The following is a 14,430-nucleotide window of genomic DNA, read 5'->3' as shown; positions in this document are numbered from 1 at the left end:
TGTTTATCTAGAAACATTATTCAATTGTGCAACACAGAAATTAGTGCATGCTTTAAATAGTAATAAACACATATATACAATTCCAAATTTCCTAAATTTTTGAGCCAAGACTGTAAATATCCATGTCACAGGCAGCATTGTGGAATGGTATAATGTCTCATCGATTATAGGTAAACTTTATTGTGGCTCGGTGCAGGATTCTCTACATCAAAGATGGAAAACCTACTGTGAGCCTTAAAATATAAGCAGAGCAATGAAACCTCTCAGTCAAAGCTGAAAATCAATACTCCGTCTGTTCCAAGCAGTGGATAAAATGGCGTCTGCTGTCAAGCCTTTATACACAAAGGATGACACGAGGTCACATGATTATGGTGACAAGCGACAGTGCACAAAGGCATTTCTCCAAATATCCCCCTTTCCATCAAAAGGACAGCACAGTGGCACAGTGGTTAGCACTGCTGCCTCACTGCGCCAGGGACCCGGGTTTGATTCCTGGCTTGGGTCACTGTCTATGCTGAGTCTGCACGTTCTCCCAGTGTCCGCGTGGGTTTCCTCCGGGTGCTCCGGTTTCCTCCCACAGTCTGAAAGGTGTGCTGGTTAGGTGCATTGGCCATGCTAAATTCTCCCTCAGTGTACCCGAAAAGGCGCAGGAGTGTGGCGACTATGGGAATTTCACTGTAACATCATTGCAGTGTTAATGTAAGCCTACTTGTGACACAGATAAATAAATAAATTTTAAAAGAGAAAACTACTTGCATGCACTATTAGCAGTTGCAAGTCACGCAGTGTCTACAAGGATAAATCACGTATGTACAGAAAATGATTTGTTCATTCGAGTTTGTCCCACTTTCATCTATCCCTAAACGTGCACTGTACACACGATCCTTACAGCACTCCGGTTTTCTAATTGTACATGTGTGGCTATTCATCTGGTGTTCGCTTGTTCCAGGAGTGACGTTGCCTTTCTGTGGAATTATTGTCGTGGAGAGTGTTGGTGCTGTGGTAATTGGCGCTGATCCGTTGCCCATGTTGGAATGGTTGACCTCGGAGACTGAAGGTCGTTCAGTTCCTTGTGCAGTTGGTGAAATCACATCTTCCTCATCAGCTGTCCTGTTGTAAAGGGGCAGTCTCTCCCGTTGTACTTGTACGTCTTCAGTTACGGCAACATACCTAGTTGTTCATTTTCACTGTGTACAGTCAAGGTCACAACTTCTCCACACAGGGTCCCAAGTTGCCAAGTGGGCTGACTTGCAAGCATTGAATGTCTGCACTCTGACCAGCTCTCCAACTCTGGCAATGACTTAGCAGTTTTATCAAAGTGAAATGTGGCTTTTATGATTTTGTCACACACTCCTGCGACTAATTCTCACTTTAGCATTTTTCAACCCATTGGAAGAGCAGCTCGTGTGCGTTATGATATTAGTCATTGAACTGGGATACTTTCCATGCCTTCTGTTGGTGTTTCTCTCCAAAGGGTGGCACAGTGGTTAGCACTGCTGCCTCACAACTCCAGGGACCTGGGTTCGTTTCCCAGCATGGGTCACTGTCTATGTGGAGTTTGCACATTCTCCCAGTGTCTGTGTGGGTTTCCTCCCACAGTCCAGAGATATGCGGGTTAGGTGGATTGCCATGCTAAATTGCCCCTTCGGGTCAGGGGGACTAGCTAGGATAAATGCATGGGGTTACGGGGATAGAGCCTGGGTGGGATTGTGGTCAGTGCAGACTCGATGGGCTGAATGGCCTCCTTCTGCACTGTAGGATTCTATGATTCTATGAAACTAGGATTGCCTCATGCACATCTGTGCTGGACCTAGTCAATTTTTTGAAGATCTCTTTGGCAATTTCCACTGATGTCTCAGCCTTTCCATTTAACTGGGGACAGTGTAGAGATGATGTGTGGTGCTCAATTTCCCAATCAGTTACAAAGTCTCTGAATTTCTCACTATGAATGGAGGGCCATTGTCACTCATCATAATGTCAGGAGTGCCAATGACTGTAGTGTGCTTTCAGGCATTCTACAATCTCATTGATGATCGTTGACGTCAACTTGTCTAACTCCCAGTAGTAGGAGTTGTAGTTGATTGTGATGAGATAAGTTCCAAAGAGAGTGATGAGGTTTACTCCAAGCTTCACCCATGGTTTGTCTGGGATGTCATGAGTCACAAGAAGCTCTTCAGCTTGCTTAACCTGATGATAGAGAGAGACACGGTGGCAGAATTGTTGGCACTGTTGCCTCACAGCGCCAAGGATCTGGGTACGATTTCGGCCTCAGGTGGCTGTCTGTGCGGAGTTTGCACGCTCCCCCCATGTCTGCCTGGGTTTCCTCCGACTGCTCCGGTTTCCTCCCACAGACTAAAGATATGCAGGTTAAGTGGATTGGCCATGCTAAATTTCCCCTTAGTGTCCAAAGATGTGTAGATTAGCTATGGTAAATGTGCGGGGTTACAGGGATAGAACAGAAGGGTGGGCCAGGATATGATGAGTTTTTGGAGAGTCAGTGCCAACTCGCTTGGCTGAGTGGCCTCCTTGTGCACTGTAGGGGTTCTACTGTTCATTACAAACACTCTGCTGGCTGATATGGTCCTTGATCTCATTGCTTACGAGTAGTGGAGCACTTCTCTTGCCTTCCTCAGATTAGACCCAACTCTTTGATGACGTGTAGATATGCTTCAACATTTCTTTTTTCATCTCTTTGGCAATAACGACTTTAGCTCCTTTGTCCAAGATGCCTTATTGGGCAATCACTTAATCTCTGTTTTCCCAATAATCTCATATAACAACAGATAGGTTCTTCATATGGTTTCAGGCCATCCTTTCATCACTACCTCCTGTAACAGATGGAAAGTTGCATCTTGTTATGTAGTTTGCTTGATCTGAGCAACATGCTTGTCTGTCAGATTCAATGTCTCTACTGGACTGATGACTTCCAGATCAATCCAGGCTGTTGCTTCTCATTAGATCTGGAAGATTTCACACACTGTATTAGCATCACCAACTTTCTTCAAAGGGAGTGTAGCTCCTGACAGCAGGTCAGTGATGTACATCTGATTCTCCTGCTTGAACTTCACGTCCAAGTAATGTCTCTGCAAATGAAGTAACATCCTTTTTAACATCTGCTTTGGAGCAGGTAGATGCAGTTTGAGAAAGATGCTTTCAAGTGGCTTGTGGTCAGACTCCTCCATTATGTTCTCTCTCCCAAACAGGTACTGATTAAAATGCTCATACGCAAAAACAATATCCAGGCACTAATCTGTGTATAGCATGGTTCAGATGCTGTTGACACTCTGGATGCAAATGCAACTGGTTGTCCTTGCTGCATGAGGGCTGCTTAAAGTCCTGTCTTGTTGGCATTACAACGCAGATTGACTTCATCGTTGACATCATTGTACCTCAGCCCTGGCATCATCAGCACTTGTTGTTTGATGTAAATGAAAGCTGCCTCTTTTTCTGTGCCCCAATACCACGGAACATCATTTGTAGTAAGCCTGTGTAGGGATTCACACTGGAGACAAATTGGGTAAGAACTCTGCTAGGCAGTTCACAAATCCAGCAAATCGCTGCACCACTTTTACATCTGTTGGTTGCTACATCTCTGCTACTGCTTCGAGCTTATCAAGATCAAGGCAAACTCCTTTCACCCGCAGTACGTGATCTATGTACTTGACTTCAGTCACCTTCAGATGCAGTCTCTTCTTTTCAGCTTCATGTTCACCTGACAAGCTACCTTTAGCAATCTCACCAGATTCGGTCATGGTTTGCGATTGTTTCTTCTATCGCATTTCCATTTCTATTGACTAGCAGATCATCCACAATTGCTTCCACTCCAGAGTGTCGCTGATTATTTCACACTGTCGGTGCGGATACTGTCTAGAGCAGTAGAAGTAGCAAACAGCATACGCAACAATCTGTATCACCCAAATCACATCCAGAATTTAATCAGGAAACTGTTGCTTTCATCCAACCTCATGTGCCAGTCTACTCCCCTAGATGTGAAGAATGGAATGACCTCTGCCTTGGCAAGTTGTGGCAATATTTCTTCACTGAATGGCATCGGGTAGCAAGATCTCATGCACACTCCACTCCAGGGTTTTTTCATTGCGACCATGCTGTTAATCCAGTCAGTGGGAGTTATCGCTTTTTTGATTACTCCCAGGTTCCTCAATCGTGTCTTTCAGGCCGGACTTAAGAGCAGCTGGAACTCTCCTTGGGAGATGCCTGTTGGTCTCGCACTTCATCAACTATTCACCAGGAAGCGAGATTGTGAAAACACTTTCAATGACTTTGTGCCATGCAAAACACTGCAAACCTCTTCTGGTACCTGGAGGGTTGCCAATCCAAACTTTAACTCGTCTCAGCTGAGACAACTGGATTTTGCTTAGTGTCTGGAATGGCAAATCTTCTTTCTTTCCATTGCATTGATCTCCCAGCTTAATTTGGAATGAGCATTGTTCCATTATAAAGCCTCAACATTACTTTTGATGCTTCATTTTCGGGTCAGCACCTTCGCACAGGTCTGCAAAGCTCATGATCTTACATGTGGCACCTGTGTCTACCTGACAATTCATATTAACTTGATGCTCCCCTTGGATCGTAAGGCCTGTTTCCGTGCTGTATTGCTCTATGACTCTAAAATAGTCATAGAGGTTTACAGCATGGAAACCGGCCCTTCGGCCCAACTTGTCCATGCCGCCATTTTTTTAAAACCCCTAAACTAATCCCAATTACCTGCAATTGGCCCATATCCCTCTATACCCATCTTACCCATGTAACTATCTAAATGCTTTTTAAAAGACAACATTGTACCCGCCTCTACTACTACCTCTGGCAGCTTGTTCCAGATACTCACCACCCTGTGTGTGAAAAAATTGCCCCTCTGGACACTTCTGTATCTCTCCCCTCTCACCTTAAATCTATGCCCTCTAGTTTTAGACTCCCCTACTTTTGGGAAAAGATATTGACTATCTAGCTGACCTGTGCCCCTCATTATTTTATAGACCTCTATAAAATCACCCCTAAGCCTCCCATGCTCCAGAGAAAAAAGTCCCAGTCTATCCAGCCTCTCCTTATAACCCAAACCATCAAGTCCCGGTGCATCCTAGTAAATCTTTTCTACACTGGCTCCAGTTTAATAATATCCTTTCTATAATAGGGTGACCAGAACTCCACACAGTATTCCAAGTGTGGCCTTACCAATGTCTTGTACAACTTCAACAAGACATCCCAATTTCTGTATTCAATGTTCTGACCGATGAAACCAAGCATGCCAAATGCCTTCTTCACCACTCTGTCTATCTGTGATTCCACTTTCAAGGAGCTATGAACATGTACCCCGAGATCCCTTTATTCTGTAACTCTCCCCAACGATCTACCATTAACTGAGTAAGTCCTGCCCTGGTTCAATCTACCAAAATGCATCACCTCGCATTTGTCTAAGTTAAGCTCCATTTGCCATTCGTCAGCCCACTGTCAATTGACCAATTGATCAAGATCTCGTTGCAATCGAAGATAACTTTTTTCACTGTCCACTATGCCACCAATCTTGGTGTCATCTGCAAACTTACTAACCATGCCTCCTATATTCTCATCCAAATCATTGATATAAATGACAAGTAACAGTGGGCCCAGCACTGATCCCTGAGGCACACCGCTGGTCACAGGCCTCCAGTTTGAAAAACAATCCTCTACAACCACCAAGCCACTTTTGTAACCATTTAGATACACCCTGGATCCCGTGAGATTTAACCTAATGCAAACATCCTACCATGCGGTACCTTGTCAAAGGCCTTGCTAAAGTCCATGTAGACAACATCAACAGCACTGCCCTCATCTACCTTCTTGGTTACCCCTTCAAAAAACTCAATCAAATTTGTGAGACATGATTTTCCACTCACAAAGCTGACTGTCCCTAATCAGTCCTTGCGTCTCTAAGTGCCTGTAGTCATCATTCCAGCAGTCACAAAAGTATCTTTTTCTTGAGACTTGATCAGGTCAACTGTTCCATGGTGTACAATGATTCATCTGGATCATCGTCTGACCCTCTCCAGCAACCATCTGTACAGACGTGCTTTTCTTCTTTCCAGCAAAATTCCTGTGTGCAAAGTGATTCAGCTTCCTGCAATTACAGCACTGCTTTCCCCATACTGGGCATGTTTCCTTTGCTTCCACATGGTGTCTTTCCTAATATTTACAGTCTGGACCCTGGTCTTGATCTTTTTGCTAGTCCTTTCGTAAATATTTCTTCCTTTCCCTGTTGCCTTGCACTTGTAAGGTCTGTACTGCCTCTCAGCTTACTGCAAAGTCTCTTCTGCTCTCCCATCAATACTTTCCAGCTGATGATTGACAATGTCAGAGTTTCTGCACGTCAATAACTATCTTGAGAGTAAGGTTCTCTTTGGTCAGCAGATGTGCTCTCATGGTGGGATCTTTTGGTCCTAAGACAACCCATCGCAGATCAGATTACCCTTCAGTTGTTCAAACTCATAGGATTCAGCTAGATGCCTTAATGCAGTCACATGTAGACCAATATTCACCCCCTATTCCAGACCTCTGGTATTGAACATGCAGCCTTCATAAATAACAGTAGGAAAGGGTTCAAAGTGGGTTTACAAGGTCTCCAAAATTTCACAAGACTGGCTTTTCTGCTCTTCATAGAATCTCTACACTACAGAAGGAGGCTATTCGACCCATCGAGCCAGCGCCGACAACAATCCAACCCTATCCCCGTAACTCCACATCTTTACCCTGCTAATCCCCCCGAAACTAAGGTCAATTTAGCATGGCCAATCAACCTAACCCGCACATCTTTGGGCTTTCAGTGAGTTCTAGGGAACAATACAACTTGAAGCATTTTTTCCCAGAACTGATAAAGAGTCGCAGCTTTTATTTGTTCGTTCGTATTTCTTGTTTAACTCTATGGCAATTTCATAGCTCCGCCATTGAGACTGGAAAAAATTTCTGATTCATTCTCAAATCCCTCCTCATCTCCATTGGAGCAGGTAGTAGAATGTTCAAAGACGTACTGACTCATCCAGCAATCAATGCCCTGTGCAAAGTTTTAATTATTCTTGGTTTCTTGTAGTGGTGGGATCTCTTACAGCTATCAAAATCCACTCAGTTTCAGCTGCACACTCCTGACATCTTGTTCCAAGTGGTGGATTAAAATGGCTTCTGCTCTCAAGCCTTTATACACAAAGGATGACATCAGACACATGACTATGGCAAGTCGCAGTGCACAAAGGCACTTCTCCAAACAATGGCATTGATCACACACAAGCAACCCGATTGCAAATCCCATCTCAAACTGACAGTAAATTTTGATTTAATTTAATTTCCAGCTCACTATCAACATCAACAATGCTGAACTCTGCAATGATGTCTAACCAATGTATTCCACTGGATCAAGATTAGCATTGGAGAAAGGCATTAGGCAAATCACGTATTACAAAGAAGTGACATTGACTTTTGTGTGTTGTACCTCCCTTATAACAGGGTGACAATATTGGAGGGGTAGAGGAGCATAAAGATAAAGACAAAAGAAAAGTAAATTGCACTGGGACTGAATTTGCTTTGAACAAAATTAATATGCACTTTTATTTCAAAAATAATGAATACAATTCAATAGCAAACATTTAAACTAGATGTTTTTTCAATAAAGCTATTTTTTAATAAAGCTACTTTCTGCTCTCCATATCACAATCAAACATTCACTGGTGGGGAAGCTGGACAGAATAAAACCAATTCCCAAGCCTCTGCTAATCTGCAACCATCATTTGTTAGAGGTAAGCAACTGAATGTTGTCAGGAGCAGCGCTCCGAAAGCTAGTGGTGTTTGCTACCAAATAAACCTGTTGGACTTTAACCTGATGTTGTTAGACTCCTTACTGTGTTTACCACAGTCCAACGCCGGCATCTCCACATCATAGCTGAATTATCAATGTATTGACTTTTGTTGTCTAATTTTTAAAAAACTTTTGCATACTGTTTTGAGGAAATAAAGAAGAAAATGTAACTCCTTACTTAGTATCTTCAGAGCTGTCGGGCTGTAAAGTGATAGGCAACGGTGGACTAGGAACATCTAAATGACAAAAAATTTAAAATAGCAGTAAGATAGGATATTTATCTGATTGTAGAGTTCTATATTAACTAAGCCACTAAAATAACAAAGTGAAAATGACTAAACTAAATACTAACAGTGCACTGTTATTACTACTTCATATAGGTTAGTAACGTGTTGAGGTTTTCTCCCCCCTCAAGAGGCAAGTGTAAAGACAGAAAAAAGTGAAGGGGAAAATGACATTAGTAGAAGAGACTAGGTTTGTTACTCACCTGGGAAGATAAACTGTTGTCTATGATGAAAGTAGTACGCAGCTTGGGGAAAAGGTCACACAGGCAGAAGAATAGATTACAAATCAGTTAAGAAACTGTAGGATAGTAGCTAGCATTCAGCTTTCTTATTAAATGGACTCATCATGCATTTCTTACTGAAGAGCCCTAGAAAGATAACTTTTTGTCTTATCATACTTAGAACAGTGTGATCAACCTGAGAAACAATGGAGAATGGCTGTCAACAATCTCAACTGGTACCTCCTATCAATCCACTATTTCCATACAATTTTGGTAGCATTTGGTGAAACACAATTTTATCATATTTATTTAATCTTTTTCCATATTATGTCTTCAAATTCTGAGATACTTCCAACTCTACTTTGTTTGTTTTAGAAGAGCTATTCAGTTAAAAACTGCTAAACTATAAGAGTACATTTTCTGAGGGCAAATTTGTGTGTTCCTTTTCAACATACAACTTGTTGCCAGAGAACGTTCCCTCATCTTGTAAGGTGCCAAGTCAGAAAATGTTACAAAAGAATAGAAATAACAATTCCTGAATTATATCAACATTCCTATTCAGGAGGCTGCAACTTGAGTCCCTGTTAACTTCAATGTGAAGTTCTTTGTTCTTTAGATGTACGAGGCAAGTTTTTTTTTACACAGAGGGTGGTGGGTGCCTGGAACTCGCTGCCGGGGGAGGTAGTGGAAGCAGATACGATAGTGACTTTTAAGGGGCGTCTGGACAAATACATGAATAGGATGGGAATAGAGGGATATGGTCCCTGGAAGGGTAGGGGGTTTTAATTCAGTCAGGTAGCATGATCGGTACAGGCTTGGAGGGCCGAGGGGCCTGTTCCTGTGCTGTGGTTTTCTTTGTTCTTTAGGTTTGATCAATTCTCAGCTGTACAACCTTTTGATGACCTTATTTGATGGAAGAGTGCTCTTTCTTTTGTATGTGTATTTAATCGGGGCTGGGGAAAGGAGAACTTAAGAGTATGGAAAAGGAGAGAAAAAAATTGGGTCCTCCATGCAAAAGCACTCGTTGGTGGCAATAATGGGTTTGAGATGATTCAAGAGCCTGCATCACTTTGGCTTCACAGCCAAAAGAAAATAACTTGGTTATAGACCAAGGAAGGGAAAGGGGAAAAGTAACGAGGTGTTTTATATATATATATTATATATACTAAGAAAAAAGCATGTAATAATCTAGGAACTGTAAAATCTAAATTAAAACTAGTTTTAAACATTGGAAATATATGCAGTCATCATTTGAATTTTACATAATATATAAGATTTAAAGATTGAGTACAAGTCGTGGCAATGTTCCAACTCCCCAGGTCCTACAAATGTTGCTTTTAAAGCAGCTCTTCTCTTGAAAGGAGAGTAATAATGCTTAACCATTCTGCCCAATTCAAAGTTTCCAATGTAATGGCCTGGATTGTGTATTCAGCAACAAAGAAGTGGCCTTGCTGTTGGCCTTACAGAAGGCCGCCAACAAAGACTTAATGAGCTGTGTGGTGTGGATTTTCCCCCATTACAATGTCATTATTACTCTGGAGCTCCAGAATCCAGGAACAATGAAGACAATGAGAAGGCTGAACAGTCAATCAGATGAAAGATTTCCCACAGACAGTAAACCAGGAAGTAAAAAGCATGGATTGTCCTTCAATTTTTAACCATTTTACACACAGCAAAGTACAGATTGGGATTAAGGTAGAAGCTTAAATATCAATCATTCTAAAAAGTAATTTTGAATTTAACAATCTGTGGAATTACAACACTGACTGAAGGGATTGACACTCCAAACATCTAAAATTAGTTTTTCAGGGATGCCAGAGAGGCATCTGTAGTTCCACACACAATTAAAATCTTAGTTACACCTCATTCAATAAGATGTTAGGTTTTCAATTTTCTTTTAGAAAGTGTGTTCACATCAAATAACTGATTCCTGTGCTGATTGTTGTCTGTGACGGCTGCTATAACGCACGCTGTGGAAGTGTACTCGAGTTCGTTTTCCGTATTTAACGGCACATGTTGCCAGAAGTTGCAGTAATGATGGTGAACACTGATGGTTTCACTGTCATCAAACCCTGTGCTCAGAGTTTGAGCCATATCGTTATACCTTAAGGACTTACCTGGAAATTTGAACCTGTCTCTGGGACCTTTTGGTGAAGGGTTTGGAGGCGGGGTAGCGCTTGGAGGATTGGAAGACTGAAAAGGTGCTGGGGAAGATGGAGTTGAAGAAGTTGTTGAAGAAGGGTTGCTACTGGAATCCAAAGGAACTGGTGCATGATCCTACGAAAAAAAAGTTTACATTTGATCACAATTTAAATTTGACCACAAGTTTACTAATTCGCAAAATGAGCAGAGATTTGCAACACAATCCAACATCCAAATTGTATTTCAATGTGTTTGCTGAGAGCTTCCAAAATATGCCACATTAAAAGTTTCAGTGAACGGTGCACAATTCAATGCTGATAACAAGGCTAAGTTATACAGATGTTCAGAAAAATGTATTTAATTTCGGTATTCTCAGCTTGTACTCGAATACTTATTTAAGGTCCTTCCTTATTCAGTATAATAGGACCTTGCATCTCACAAAAAGTGGGTAGACATTTGCTTTTTAATGCATTTCCATTGCAATGGATCCATTGCAGATGTTACTCTATTGTTTCAGTGCAGAACCCTTTAATTTAAAAAATACAGTTTCATGTCTCATACGGCCATTGTTCTCTTTTTAAAAAGTTCTTCAACTGAAAGCAGAGATTCAAACTCATGAAAAGACAGGTCAGATTTGTGTATTTCAGAGAGTGCAATGAACATGCGGAACTGTCCAAGGAGTCAGCGGATAGTTTCAGAAAATTCAAGAGGGGGATGGATAACAAAGCAATTGAAGGTATAATTTTCTTTTTAAAAAGGAGATGCTTTGGAACAACCGTGTGCACAGCATTCGTCTTTTCTGGTGCTGTACATGTTGTATTAACATAGTTTCACACACACATTTTCAAATTTGGGGAAAAATCAAAACTGATTTTTCAGTGCAATACTGAAGATACCATTATTCAAGAAGGCGGGGGAGGGGGGGGAGGGGGGAGGAGGAGAATAAACCAGGAAACTACAGGCCAGTCAGTCTAACCTGAGTGGTGGGAAAACTATTGGAAGCAATTCTGAGAGAACTAATCCGCATTTGGAGAGATAGGGATTAATCAAGAACAGTCAGCATGGTTTTGTTAAGGGGACGTCATGTCTGATCAACTTGATTGAAGTTTTCGAACAGGTGACAAGGTGTGTAAATGAGGCCAATGCATTTGACGTATTCTACTTGGACTTCGGCGAGGCTTTCGATAAGGTCCCACATGGGACACTGATGCCGAAGGCAAGAGCCCATGGGATCTAAGGAAATTTGGTAAATAGGATCCAGAATTGGCCAAGTTGCAGGAAGCAGAGGGTGATGGTCGAGGGGTGTTTTTCTGACTGGAAGCCTGTGTCCAGTGGGGTCCTGCAGGGATCAGTGTTGGGGCCCTTGCTGTTTGTGGTTTATAAAAATGATTTAGATTTGAATGTTGGAGGGTTGATCAGTAAGTTTGCGGATAATATGAAAATCATGGTGGGATGGTAAATAGTGAGAAGGATAGTCTCCTCACTATTACAGGAGGATATAGATAGGCTGGTCAGTGGCAACGAAATTCAATCCAGATAAGTGTGAGGTGATGCTCTTGGGCAGGACAAACAAGGCAAGAGAATACATGATGAACAGCAAGACCCTGAGAAGCACCGAGGATCAGAGGGACTTTGGTGTACATGTGCACCGACCCCTTGCAACAGGACAGGCGGATTATGTAGTCAAGGCAGCACATGGTATACTTGCCTTTATTAGCTGAGGCATGGAGTTTAAGCACAGGGAGATTATGCTGGAACTGCATAAAACATTGGTTAGGCCACAGTTAGAGCATTGCGTGCAATTCTGGAATCTACATAATAGGAGGGATGTGATAGCACTGGAAAGGATGCGGAGAAAATTTACCAGGATGTTGCCGGGGCTGGAGAGTTTTAGTTATGAAGATAGATTGGATAGAGTTGGGTTGTTTTCCTTGGAGCAGAGGAGACTGAGGGGGGACATAATTGAGATTATGAAGCATATAGATAGAGTGGACCAGAAAAAACATTTCCCCTTGGTGGAAGAATCAATGACATGGGGACATAGATATAAAGGGGCAGGATGTTTAGAGGAGCTGTGAGGAAAAACCTTTTCCCTTAGAAAGTGGTGGGAGTCTGGAATTCTGCCTGAAAGGGTGGTGAAAGCAAAGACCCGTATAATATTTAAGGAGTATTTAGATGTGCACTTGCAATGCCAAGGCATACAAGACTATGGGCCAAGTGCTAGAAAATGAGATTAGAATAGTTAGGTGGTTGTTTTTGACCGGAGCAGACATGAAGGGTTGAATGGCCTTTTCTATGCTGTAGACCACTATGAATCAATGAGGGTGCAGTGTTGGGAGAGTCATCTGCCAGATGATTCAACTGAATCTGCGCTCTCCTTTAAATGCAACAGATCCAATGGCACTAATTTGAAGAGCAGCAGTGTCCCTGGTGTCCTGGCCAATACTTATCCTTCAATTAACATTACAAAAATAGATCACCTGGTCACGATCAAACTACTGCTTGTGGGGGGTTGCAGTGTGCAAATTGGCTGCTGTGCTGCCTACATTACAACAGTGACTACACTTCAGAAGTACTTCATTGGCTACAAAGCACTTTGACATGTCCAGCATTGGTAAAAAGTGCCGTACAATTGAATTTTTTTCTCTTTAGTTAATGAGTAATAGGCCATTATTACAGAATGGAGTTGTTTAAAGTTGTTTAACAGAAGCAGTATGCCTGGAAGGGTCATATTATTACAAGCGTATATACTGGAAAATAAATTATTGGCAGGACAATAGGAAAGAGCAGCATGAGTAGGACTAATTGGATAGATCTTTCAAAAGAGTTGGCACAAGCACAATAAACCAAATGACCTTCTTCCATGTTGCATAGCTTGAAGCATTTGAGTCTATGAATAAAATCAAAAATTGTACACCAAAACATGATATTTATTACCAATGTAAGCATCCCACAATCAATATAACAACACAATTTTTGAAAAGTGAATAGAATTGTCCACACTCAAATTTATAAAGCTGGTGCACGCACATTGGGACAGAAAGCTGGAGAGCAGTTACCTTTTTTAGAGCCTTTGGAAGAGTGCCAAACTGTGGTTCCGCAGATCTATCCACAGAATTGTTTATATCAGATGGCACAGACTCTGTTCTTCGAATTTTTGATGATACTAGATAACAGAGGAGAGACTTAACATACTGGTTCCTCAAAACACAGCAGAATGTATTATTATATGACTTGGTTCTGCAGCAAAGCAACCTGGGTCAAAACCTTAAACAAACATTAACAAGTTCAGACTGCAACATTTTAGGATAGGTCAGACACGACCTTCTTCCCCACCTACCTCCACCACCACACATGACAACAGAGCATCATCACTACAGCTTAATGTATAAGTATAGCCGAGGTGAAATTAAGCAACACATTATTTAGGTGCAAGTTGCATTGAGAAAACTCTCACAGTTACTTTCTTCTTCCATTCTAAACAAATGCAACATTATGGCAGTATGAAACTTGGCTTGCTTTAATCAGATTTCATTTTCCCTGCCATCCTGCGCTACAGGCATTTGTCAGAGATGTTGATATCTTGCCTTTCCAAAATGTCATGATACTATCTATATCAGCAACAACAGTATACACATGGAAAACATGTCCTTGTAGTTTACATCCACATACACTCAACTACACAGGTATGAAAGGGAAACATCCAAAAATGTGGGGAAAGATCCAAAAATATAGACTATAAGGAGGACTTTTAGGAAGGAAGATAATAAGCTAGAGAGTACCAGAAGGCTGAAGTATCACCCACTGAAACTGGATTGATAGGCAAATAACCAAAATTTAAATTCACATGAAGAAAAGTAATGTGCATGCACTGGGTCATAAATTTTGATAAGAGAGATGAGGCTGAGCAGATTTGAATGAGAGAATGTAGATCTCACTATCTATT

General features: G+C 41.7%; 1 protein-coding gene across 17 annotated transcripts in view; it reads right to left on the bottom strand.

Moving 5' to 3' along the window:
* Window positions 1-14,430, bottom strand: part of ksr1a (kinase suppressor of ras 1a) — a 184,594-nt gene that overhangs the window by 22,932 nt on the left and 147,232 nt on the right. For 12 of the 17 annotated variants that reach the window (XM_078224721.1, XM_078224724.1, XM_078224725.1 and 9 more), the window contains 4 exons: window positions 13,544-13,650; window positions 10,460-10,619; window positions 8,325-8,366; window positions 8,016-8,073 (listed from right to left, as the gene is read on the bottom strand). In XM_078224721.1, coding sequence (XP_078080847.1) covers window positions 8,016-8,073; window positions 8,325-8,366; window positions 10,460-10,619; window positions 13,544-13,650 — 367 coding nt within the window. The remainder of the gene's footprint in view (window positions 1-8,015; window positions 8,074-8,324; window positions 8,367-10,459; window positions 10,620-13,543; window positions 13,651-14,430) is intronic. The other 5 variants (XM_078224723.1, XM_078224727.1, XM_078224722.1 and 2 more) reach the window with 1 other exon arrangement.

The sequence above is a fragment of the Mustelus asterias genome, chromosome 12, assembly GCF_964213995.1.
Source record: "Mustelus asterias chromosome 12, sMusAst1.hap1.1, whole genome shotgun sequence".
In the NCBI taxonomy this organism is placed as follows: Eukaryota; Metazoa; Chordata; class Chondrichthyes; order Carcharhiniformes; family Triakidae; genus Mustelus; species Mustelus asterias.
This window is presented reverse-complemented; position numbering and strand designations above follow the sequence as displayed.